The sequence below is a fragment of the Leuciscus leuciscus genome (assembly GCF_965113295.1).
Source record: "Leuciscus leuciscus genome assembly, chromosome: 3".
NCBI classification, from domain to species: Eukaryota; Metazoa; Chordata; class Actinopteri; order Cypriniformes; family Leuciscidae; genus Leuciscus; species Leuciscus leuciscus.
This window is the reverse complement of record NC_138727.1, coordinates 31,064,984-31,077,215: the sequence shown is the minus strand read 5'-3', so window position 1 is coordinate 31,077,215 and position 12,232 is coordinate 31,064,984. Positions and strand designations below refer to the sequence as shown.

Sequence of the window (12,232 nt, the reverse complement as noted above, 5' to 3'; positions counted from 1 at the left end):
AAAAGGCATCTGAATACATGAAATGACATTAGTAACATTTTTCTGGGGGAGGACCCACCCACTTTTTTTTTGCTTCCGACGCCCATGGGTCCTATTATGCGTTTTCACTTTTTCTTACATTATTTAGTGTTAAATGATGCTGATTGAGCACTTTTCAAGAACTACAACAAACGACTCGTTTGGACTACAACACACTTTTTCCGGATCTTATGTAGTCAAAATGTTCCTCATTTAAATAATCTCCGCCCACAGAATACACAAAAAAAGTTGGCGAGGCTAAAGAAGATGAAGAGTGTTGTCACTGTTATTTCCACCCCGGGTAAAAGTTTGTCCTAGGGCTGATGAACTTAGAGAGATTAAAATGTATTTTTAACACTGTTCCTGAACATTTTAACCTCAACTCTTATCTGTGCACTGCACATTTTAAGGAGAACAGCAGACAGACAGAGTACAATGCAGGCTATATGCACAAAAGCTTCTCCTGAAAGACGTAGCCATTCCCATTTTGTTGGGACAAACTGTTGTTTATGGATCACAACTTTTTTGTAGTTGTGTTTTCTATTAACAGTTTGAATTATACGCTTTATGTAGTTGCTATGATAGCTATGATGTAAATGAAGGGCAAAGCTTTGTTGATGTAGTGTTTACTGTAGCTTCTGTAAGCTCTTGCTTTTGTACGACCACCCCTTAGGAAAATTATCCATGATTTTTTTATCGTTTACTGTTTGTATTAGCATAGTTTTTCGACAAATATGATTAAATGTTGTAGAACATTGTATCTATAAAAAAAATTATTAAAAAAACATACCACTCTGAAATGTCCTGTGAAATCCGTGCTTGCAAAGTTCGTACTTGAAATCCTTTCTGGACGATCCTCTTTGTTAACATTGTCAGGGTCTGAATCATGCTTGAATTGGTTTGAAATTGACGCCATTGTTAAGATTTAAATCTGAGTAGAGCTTGCGGTTATGAAGGGGTGTGACATTTCCCGAACATGCGCTAAGCGCTGCCAATCACAACACACTGGGCCAGCTTACCAATCACAGCACATTTCGTATTTCGGAAGGTGGGGCAACATAAAAAATTACGCGTTCAACCAGACTGGAGATAGATAGGAGCTGTAATAATGTAAAATATTTGAAAAATTATGCGTTTTTTGAACAATCAAGCATGAAAACATATTTTAGTACACCCTAAAATCAAAATCAAGACTTCGTAAAAGGGCATAATAGGACCCCTTTAAGAATTTGACTAAATGAAACAAGAATTTTGAACCTGCATGGCTTCATCCATTATTTTGATTTCTGTTCTGTAAATGTATGTAAATTTATGCAGTTTTAATTAGATAATGCATAATTTGCATATTTGAACATATTATCTCAGAAAACTTGTCATACAAAAATATGTTTTAATGTACTGTGATTAATCAACTCCGGAAATATAATGATGTCAATTAGTTTAAATGTTTTACTCTATTCACCTGGGGTGTCTTGACTTAAAATGTGCTGTTGTGCACAAGGTACAGTACTTCCCTGACTGTGCAATTCCAGGACTGAATGTAATGTAGTTGTTTAACAGTGTTATCATTTTAGCAACCAACCACAGATGATACTAGTACACACCCACACAAACAAACTTGAAAATGTCTTTTTGTCTTTGTAGGAGTTTGTGATGATCGTTGTGTTTGGGCTGGAGTACATCATTCGAATCTGGTCTGCTGGTTGTTGTTGCCGGTACAGAGGATGGCAAGGGCGACTACGCTTCGCAAGGAAGCCTTTCTGTGTCATAGGTGAGCTTTCAATGAATGTACAAGACTAGTTTCCCTCCATAAAATCAGAACCTTTTCATGAGTCTTTTCATGGTTATAGATTGGGGTTTCGGGACTTTTTTTCATTTCTAAACAAGGTCATAGAGTGAAATTTGACAGAAATGTCCCAAAAATTTGTATTATAGTGTTCCTCATTATTTTCTTTTTGGTGACTTGCTATACAAGGAAAATTCCAAAGTTGGAGTACAAATGCTCTAGAGTCACAATGTTTTCTGTAGTAGATTGAATAAACAAGTTGCATTTTCTCGCCAAAGCCAATTTTTACTTGCTTTTGGTAGTGTAACTCTGTGGTTCTCCCAGGAACAGGCAGGAGACTCAGTTTGACGGAACAAACTTAAACTTTTAAAATACATATGCAGGACTATGCAGGACCATGCAGACATCACACATTACACATCACATAGATAGGACACACACTGACTGAACTGAAGGAATTTAAATGCAAACACAGATGATGATAATTAAGTGAACACAGGTGACACAGATGAACCGATAATGACGGTGATGAAGACACGTGACAACTGAAGACAGGCAGTCAAGTCCAATGAAAACTATGACAGGTAGTTGCAGATAGTACATTTTTAACCCTGGATACTTGCAAGGACATATGTTAAAGAGACAAACACACACACCATCACTGGTTATGGGTTGACAGTTCAGATAAAAAGCAAATATTTGGTGACCTTAAAATATTTAGTTAGTTAGTTAGTTTGTGGTAGTTCTAAATCACATAAGTTTATTTTGTAAGGATGCATTAAATTGAACAGTAAATATATTGTTTCAAAAGATTGCTATTTCAAACAAAGGCTGTTCTTATGAACGTTTTATTCATCAAATAATCTTGAATTTTTTTTAAATTGTTTTCCTCAAAAATATTAAGCAGCACAATGTTTTTTTTTGTTTTTTTTTATGTGATAATAAGAATCATTTTTCCTTGAGCACAAAATCCATATATTAGCATGATTTAAGAAGGATCATGTGACACTGAAGACTGCTGTAATTATGTTTAAATTTCTGCTTTGCCATCAAAGGAATAAATTATATTTTAAAATGTATTAAAATAGAAAATTACTATTTAATTTGTCATTAAATTTCACAATATAACTTTCTTTTTACAGTGTTTTTGATTAAATAAATGCAGTCTTGGTGAGCAAGCATAAGTGACTTATATAAAAATATAACTGTTCCCAAACATTTGAAGTGTACACATTCCTGTTCTCTTCTATGTATTATTATTATTATTATTATTATTATGTTTTGGCAGCTATTTGTAACACTATTAATACCGGCCACCATTGCAAATGCATTGCTTTATCTAGCAACTTTCATTCTTCCAAAATGACACAAACCATGTTCATTCCTTAGTAACCAAGACAACAGCCTTATAACTGATCACCAGTAAGGAACTATCTCATGCCTTTTAAATAATGTTACCGTACTTAGCCCTTGACCTCAAACCTTTTACTCAGCATACTCCAGTTGTGTCTGCCAAAAAAAAACAAAAAAACAATGACCCCTCAACCTGTCTAATGTTCTCCAGACTGTTGTTACACAGTGTGAGCTCATTAATACTGGCTTTGCTTTTAACAAGGTTTTACTTTGTTTAAGTGTGTGTAGGTGCTTGTGGTGTATGTTCTTAAGTGCTAACACTTAGCCCTGGCCCTATCGATTTAAATGACGAATAAAGAGAGTAATGAACATCATTAATAATGAGAATAATGTGTCTGTGTGTTCAGACCATGCAAATGTTGTCTCATTCTACTCCCTAGTTTCCTTTTGTTATTGTGAACACTAGCAAAGGTCTTGATGCCCTAAACATCAGTGACACTGATGTCTGACACTTAAATTTACACTTGCTCTCACCTTTGACAGCTTGGATTGAATATTTTATAAATATCATAGTGAATATTTAGACGTGAATTCTGGGAATTTATAGTGAGCAAATGTCTCTGTACTGGAATAATTTTGACAGTGGGACAGTTCTAGAAATAGTTGACTCCCTTGTTACTATGGAGCCACTAAAACTTGTTAAACCCTGCAAAACAACCACTTAAAACATTATTATTATTATTATTTTATATGGTGATAATCTGAGTAATGGTTGGACTTTAGGCATTCAGTATTCTTGTTGGGTTTTCATGTGAAACATTTGAGTTACCAGGCAGGGGACACTCATTATTGGTGTTACTAAAAACTGCTGAAGGGTTTTCCTGCAATAGCCTACAACAATATCACATACATCATTCTTTCTCTGGCAGGGTTCATTCATCAGTTTAACACACAAATACCATCTAATGGAGGCTAATGACTTGTTGAATCAATTAGGAAACGTACACTTCATTTAAACTTGACAAAGCAAAATAAACCCTGCCAGAATAAGTTTATTCTGGAAACCATTTGTTCCCAAACCATTTGTTGAAGAAAAAAAAAACAACTTAAAATATTCCACCAACAATCAAATGCTGTGCGAATGCAGTAGTTCCTGTGCATGTAGCTACTAGACAGTTGTTAGCAACAATGTTTACCCTCAGGTCAAGTAGGGCCTCTGGGTATAGAAATATTCACTCATAATAAATTAATTAATTCATAGTGGCATTCTGTTTCCCTTAACATGATATTGATGAAATTGGGCTGTAAATGAGTCAAGTGACTTCAGCCAGAAATAAATTGAAATACAATTATGTTTACATGCTATAAAAAAAAACCTTCAAGGTTCAGAAGTCTCTTCTTAGACATCCAATTATACCTTAATTTATCGTTGAAGTTTTACATTCATCGTAGAAGTAGCCTAATGTTTATATGACAAGTTAGTTCACCGCACACTATTTAAAGAGAAAACATGTTTCAGATTTCCTTTGCTGGCATAAACCTGTCAAATTACTGTAAATATATTCTGACATTCAGTTTAAATAAAAAAATATTAACCTATTATACTGCATTGCAGTGGCGCCCTCCTCGGTTCAAATCACGGTCCGGTTCAAGTTACGCACCGCAAAATGAGAGAAAGGGCACTTTACTATTAGTGATTAAAGGAGCAGGGGCTCGAGTCTTTTTTTTTTAAACATTTTTGTACATGCATGGTTCGAGCATTGCATGGACAATTTTAAAATTTCTTTATAAGACAGTGGAAGAAAATCACTTTTCAACATGCCTGATTCTGAAGGATAGTGCTCTCTTTCATGTGAAGGACTTATGTATTTTTCATTGAGTTCATGAGTCATCTTTTTACTTCATCCAGCTGGATAAAGGCGTCATAATTTATACATATAGTGAACTTCTACACCCCTAAATAAGCATTTTCCCTCCCAGCTCGAGGCTCCCTGAAGACTTTAAGAACACATGTAATGTGATGATTTGACTTAGAACGACAGACTACAGCAGAGAGCAGATGAGTGAGGGAGCTTGAAGGCCCATTTGCTGGAAAGTTTGAGTACATTGACTACAAAGAATATAAGAAATTAGAGGGGGGTTTAGAAAGAGAAAGAAAATATTATTGCAGTTGAGTGCTTTTGAGTTGTTTGTGTTCTTTGAGGGTTTGATGTCACGTCTCCAAGTGGATGTGGTTTCTTTGTGAACTTCCCGTGTCCTTCCTTTCTTTCTGTCTCTTTCTCCCTCTTTCCCCCTCCCTTAGCCCCCTTTTTCCACAGAATATGGGCAAGATACACTTGCAGAAAAAAAGTGTGCAAAAATTGTTAGTTAGCAAAAATGTGGAAATCTTTCCAATTAATTAATGAGAAGTAAATTGTCTAGTCTGAGCTGATGAGATGTCATTCTCATTTACCTGAATTAAAGTTCATTGACAAATTTTCAGGGGTTTTTTTTAATTTTGAATTTGCCATAATTACAGCAGACATTCTGGAGAAAATATAATTGGTGGCCAAGTCAAAAAGGTTGAGATCTATTAATTAATGGATGCTTTTGTCTAATGGAAATTACAGCATAATTATTACAAGGTCTCCTAAGAAGTCGCCGTTTTCACAGATTGAACCAAAAAAGTCAAATGAAATGATGCTGGTTAAATGCATTTTTTCTTTAATAGCCTCACATTTTAAAACTTTTAACATTTATCTGGAGAAGGAGAAAGTGTGGCTCTGTACTGTAAGTTTCCTTAAAAATATTATTGATGTGCCTGATCATCTTGTAGGGATTTATTTTGTGATAATGGTCATTAAAAATCAAATTGTCCTGAGGACAGTGTAACAAGAAATAATTATTTTAGAATTTTACATACTGTACAGTTAAAGCTCATACAAATGGTGAATGACATCTTCTGCGATCATGTTAGGACACTTGCTACTCATGTAAACTTTGTTTTCTGTTCTCTTCTCTAACCATCAGACATTATAGTGCTGATTGCATCTGTTGCTGTGGTTTCGGCGGGGAGTCAAAGCAACATTTTTGCAACATCTGCACTGCGAAGCTTGAGGTTTTTACAGATCCTGCGAATGGTACGCATGGACCGCCGTGGAGGAACTTGGAAGCTTCTGGGATCTGTAGTTTATGCACACAGCAAGGTAAGTTTATTGACAAGTCATCATCCAGAATTATTTGCTTAATTATCTTGGTTATAAAGAGCTTGGAAAAATTCAAAATCACACATTGTTTAACAGCAAAAACTGCTGTGTATCCTGTGTATTCATAGCCATATCAAAAAGTCCTTTTTGTTCTTTTGTAAATATTTTCCTGCCGTGCAGATATCCTCTAAATGTCCTCAGTATCTGCTTCTCCTTCTAATAGGAATTGGTCACTGCCTGGTACATCGGGTTCCTTGTGCTCATCTTTTCCTCTTTCCTGGTTTATCTGGTGGAAAAGGAGTTTAATAAAGACTTTGCCACATATGCTGATGCATTGTGGTGGGGCACGGTGAGTCTCCACTCCCCACATCTCTGCACAATGGTATATTCTCTCTTGAGTCATAACAAATCATATTCTGACCTATAATGAGCTTCACAAAACAAGTTATTTATATCTGATGAGGTGCTAGACATGTGTTCTAGCACCTCTGCGACTGATGCATTATTCCTGGGTCATTTTTTCCGGCTCTAGCTAATGGTCGACATTACTAGAAAATTGCAAGATGTGCTAGTTTCAGTTTAATATGATCATTGACATCAAATTTCTGTTCTAATTTCAGGCTCACCCTTTTTCAGCCTTTTGTTCATTGCCTTCCACCATGTTTGGGGTATTGAAACCTTTTCCATAAAGGTTATACGGAGGCCCATTAGATTCCATTTCCATGGAGATAGAAAGTAATCATGATGGGACAAAATGACAAATGCCATCTCTGGTCTCGCTTGAAAGCCCTTGACGCTTCATAGAAAAGACTTCAGGTTTCATTCAGATTGTTTCAACCCAAAAGGAAAAGACAAAGGCCACATATATGCATAAGTGAAGAGATAAACCCATACAGATATACAGTATAGATAATCATTTAGTACTATGGTTTGTATGGGGGGGATTTTGTTTTACCAAATTACACAAGGTAAAAAGAAAAATGACCCAAACTATATTAAATACCATCTCACCTGCAGAATGGATAAACATGGTTGATGTCAACCATATTGTGTTTTATGTAATGAATTAATGGTAGGTTACGATTAAAAACAAGCGTGAATTTTTTAAGGATTTTTTTTAATTTATTTTTTATTAATTAGATCACCCTCACTACAATTGGATATGGAGATAAGACTCCTAAAACCTGGACTGGACGAATGCTGTCTGCTGGTTTTGCCCTGCTTGGGATCTCCTTCTTTACTCTGCCTGCGGTAAACTTTGCACGCATTTTCTCATACCTTGTTCCCTTACACTGCTTAAAGTATTAATTCAGTGTCTGTGCATCTTGTCACTTCTCCAGATACAACACTAATAAAGAACCACATTGTAAATAATTTGCATAATTGATACAATTCCTAATGTTCTTCTTGGTTTCCAGCCTGCTCCACACAATTAAATCTTATTTCGTACCTGCCCGGGTGTCGCACACAGCCATCCAGGGCGAGGACAGATCTGAAGACTGTCATCGTCTCTAGGATGGTTAAAAAAGAAGCCCTGATGTTTGTTACATCCAGGGTATGCCCCCTTGGGAAGAGACTGTTGCACCGTACCACGTCTCTTCCTCGAAGCCCTATGGGGACTACTCCCCTTACCCCGCCATCTCTGGTGTTTTGAGGAACGGTAGTCTCTGACACAGCTACCAAAGTGCTCATCAGCTCATCTACAGGCATATTAGGTGTGCGGTACGCCTCTAGGCACTAGAGCACTAGGCACTAACTTATTGGAAAGGTATTCTAAGAATGTGCCCCTTAGGTCTTACAGTTTTAGTTTGCCTGGGGGGCGCACAACAGGCTTTGTCCCTGGGTATCGACTAAAATGAGTGTGCGTCTCTTGGGGTTAATTTTTTATACCTTTTAATGTTTGTGTTGTAGCAGGCTGGCCCTTTCCACACATTCATGGATATTATTAATGTTGAATTGGATTGAACCCAGGCTTTGACTACACTGTAATCTGTTCCCTGTGCATACTTCACAACCTTATTGGTCAGGCATTTTTCATTATAGTGACATGGGTATTAATGTTCCCAGAGCGTCAATGCCATGACGCAGCATTGAGGTTTACTCTAAGGAACTTTTTAGGTTATGTATGTAATCCAGTTCCCTGAGAGGGGAACGTGACACTGCGTCGATTTACGACATTTCACGCAATGCCCGAAAACGTCTTCCCTCAGACTATTAGAATCTGGTGACGTGCCTTTCAGGCGTCTATTTATGGTCTCGTTGACACGCTTGCACTACGTCACCTGACCACGCTGTTGGCCAATAGAATTGGTGTTTTCCCACATGTGCTTCAGACACCAGCTCAGGGAACCAGAATACATACTGTATGTAACCTGAGAAGTTTACTATAATAGTCCTATTGTCTAATTCTAACAGTATTACTGACATGGTTCTACTTCACTTGCATTGCAGGGCATTTTGGGTTCAGGTTTTGCCCTAAAGGTTCAAGAACAGCACAGACAGAAGCACTTTGAGAAGAGAAGGAACCCTGCAGCCTGCCTTATACAGGTTAGACACAAGAGCCGTGAATCTGCCTTCACATTTGGTGATATTACACAATCTTGTACAGTAGAATTTGGTTTATAGTGTCATTTTTATGACAGAGAATTTGATGGAAAATGTCATTCCTCTAAGTCACCCGGGGGGCACGCCCCACACTTTGAGAACCACTGCTAAGTAGAGTGCTGTTTGCACTAATGGTACAATATCTTTTTTTATGTACTGTTACTATGATTTGTGTCTGAATGCACCCCAGTGGTTTTGTTGCCTGATAAATCTTTTATGAAATGTCTGAGACTGGGAATTGTTTTACCTCACAGACAAATGGTTAGGTTTAGTTCACAGCAAATATACTTTTATTTGTTTGGACCAGTGTTTCGCTAGCTTTAATGTGGTTTAAATGTGGTTTTAATACCAGCAATTAAGAGTTGTACAAATCTCCTGAATTTGTTGCAAAATATATTGGAGGAACTTCCCTTCTCTCTCTCTTTGTGTGTGTGTGTGTGTGTGTGTGTGTGTGTGTGTGTGTGTGTGTGTGTGTGTGTGTGTGTGTGTGTGTGTCTGTGTGCGTGCGTGCGTGCGTGCGTGCGTGTGTGTGTGTGTGTGTGCGTGCGTGCGTGCGTGCGTGCGTGCGTGCGTGCGTGCGTGCGTGCGCATTGTGTTTCTGCTCACTATGTTTTACTCTCCCTAACCCTGAATAAGGCTGCGTGGCGATATTACTCCACCGATGGTAGTCGTCCTTACCTTGAGGCCACTTGGCGTCACTATGAGTCTACAATCCCTGTCCCGAGGCATGTATGGGTGCCTGCTCTGACCGAAAAAAAACCTGTGTAGTTTTTTTACTAATCTGCTTTTTTCCTTTTTTTTTCTTTTTTTTCCTTCCCTTTCTCTTCTATGGGATTGTTCTTCTTCTCTTTTCCCTTTTTCCTTTATCCCTTGTTCTTTTGGTTTTATATATTTTTGCATGTAGTGTGTGTGGCGTAGCTATGCGGCTGATGAGAACTCGGTTTCCGTTGCTACCTGGAAACCTCATTTGAAGGCGTTGCATACCTGCAGTCCTACAAAGTACGTACAAACCCCCTGGCAGGTGCTATTCTATATCCTCTCTGTTCCCTTGGTTCATTCATTTTTTTCACAAAGGAATACTTTCCTCTTTCCCTCTATTAAGTTGTTAAATTTCCCCATGTAACTTTATTGTGCCTGTCTCCCACACAGTCCATTTTTCTTTTCACATCCTCTTCATTTCACCATTCAAAAAACTACATATGTCAGTTTTTATGTCCATTTCGCATTTGTCTGATACATTCATTGCCACCCACAAGAATCATTGTAGACCAGGTTCTATTGTAGGTCTAGCTGTCCATAAAATCACCTGATTGCAGTCTTTCTCTCAAGGTGAAAGGGGAAAAAATAAGCAAATGGACAGTAATGTTTCTCTCCATTTTGGATTTATGCCCACGTTCTGTTTTATAATGACACATTCATGGATAACGTGAATATGCAGTAGTTGTCCATCTAATAGTATTATCAGCAGTCAAATTGACTACCTGATTGAGGAAAAGGTTTGATTGCCTTTGCCTTGACCATGAAATGTAACTAGACCTGCTGAAAGCATTACTTTAAACACACAGAGAATAAACTAGATATTCAGAAGGGCTCCAAATACATATGGCAGATTTATTTGCTTGAGCTTCTGAATTCCTTGCAATACTCTGCATGTTTTGATTCGCATGTATATGCATTATGTTTTAAACTGGCTGTTGCTTTTTGTGCATTAGTATGCATGAAATATTTTATGATAAACTGGATGAATCTGAATTTATGGCATGTGTAGTTTATAAAAAGACTGTTTACTGTAGATTCATTTAATGTCTCACATTTAAATATTTCTCTTTCTACATCACCTTTTGACACCCACAGAAAGGATCAAGGAGAGCCATCTACAAGGTTTGTGTTATTTCATATCCTATATATACTAGAAATAAATTACAATGAGACAGACTTTTGAAAATTGCTGTTATACTAGTGTAATACCTAATTTGACCATAAAAAAAAATCACACTGTGACTTTATATCCCAAAAATGGGCCTTTATTTCTTGTAATTCAGACTATATTTCTAGTAATAATCATTAGAGTTCATATCTTCTAACTGTGTCTTTATATCTCAAAATGTGACTTCATAATTGGCAATATGACTATATATTTCATGATTGCAACTTTATTCCTCATAATCATGACTTTTTATCATAATGCAAATTCAAATCATGCAATTTGACTTTATCTGTTATGACATATCAATTGTGACTTTCTTTCTTGTAATTGCTACTCACAGTGTTGTTTTATTTTTTCAAAATTGCACATTTATGTCTCACAATTGTGACTTTATTTCTTATATGAAACTTAATCTCGAAATTAATTTTCTACGTTTTATTCTGAGGTGTAAACAGGCTGCCATATTTGATCAGTATTTCCCTCTGATGTCTGTTTACTGCAATCTGTTATTAAGTGCACTCTATTTTTCATCAGGCACATACATTGGGCAGATGGAATATGAAATAGCAATGAATTGAGATGTTTTCATGCTTTCATGTTTTGTCACTTACCAGACAAATGTGATTACTGGGGGTTTGGCTTCAATTAGAGAGAGAAAATAATGGAGATGAGAAAGTCAAGTCAGACTGTTTGGAAGACTGCATTACACGCCAGCTACTAAGACATGGTGTCATCAGTCCAGATAACAGAAAAGAGCTAGTGGTGTCATTTGCATAATTACTAAGATAGAACTTCAGATTGTGCCATAATAGTATTTCCAGTATGAACAAGGCCAGACAAAATCATTTCCACATCATTATGAATTTATTAAATACAGAACAAAAACATGAAATTCATCCATTTGCCTGAGTGTGAACAACAGATTTCAAAGAGGTGTTTGGATATGATACTTCTGTGGGTTCTAAACATTTTTTTGTGTGAAACACCCATCCATCCACTCATTTATGATTCACTACTCATCAATGACCAAGAGACAATGATACCATAATTAGCATAGTTGCTAATGTGACATTATTGAACAGAAGTGGATGACTCACTGCAGTGCTGCATTTTTGAGTGGCCGCTGCTCTTTTTGTTCAGTAGTTATGTTCAGCTGTCTGACCTATAATGAGTGAACTAGTATTTTTTTAAGATAATAGAACTAAAGATAAAACGACCTTTTGTAAAAACCAAAGTAGATACTTATTAAACAGAAAGCCCGAGTGTAAGACCAACCGAAAGTCAGAGACCAAAAGACTAGAGGTGTGATCACATTTCTAGTTTCTCTATAAAATGTCATGTTTGAAATCTGAAAAAAGT

General features: G+C 36.8%; 1 protein-coding gene across 1 annotated transcript in view; it reads left to right on the top strand.

Annotated features, from left to right (window-relative positions):
• Nucleotides 1-12,232, top strand: part of kcnq5b (potassium voltage-gated channel, KQT-like subfamily, member 5b) — a 125,773-nt gene that overhangs the window by 97,478 nt on the left and 16,063 nt on the right. Inside the window, exons 3-9 of the mRNA XM_082164750.1 lie at nucleotides 1,663-1,789; nucleotides 6,167-6,342; nucleotides 6,566-6,691; nucleotides 7,483-7,593; nucleotides 8,794-8,889; nucleotides 9,851-9,945; nucleotides 10,801-10,827. Of these exons, the coding sequence (XP_082020876.1) occupies nucleotides 1,663-1,789; nucleotides 6,167-6,342; nucleotides 6,566-6,691; nucleotides 7,483-7,593; nucleotides 8,794-8,889; nucleotides 9,851-9,945; nucleotides 10,801-10,827 (758 nt within the window). The remainder of the gene's footprint in view (nucleotides 1-1,662; nucleotides 1,790-6,166; nucleotides 6,343-6,565; nucleotides 6,692-7,482; nucleotides 7,594-8,793; nucleotides 8,890-9,850; nucleotides 9,946-10,800; nucleotides 10,828-12,232) is intronic.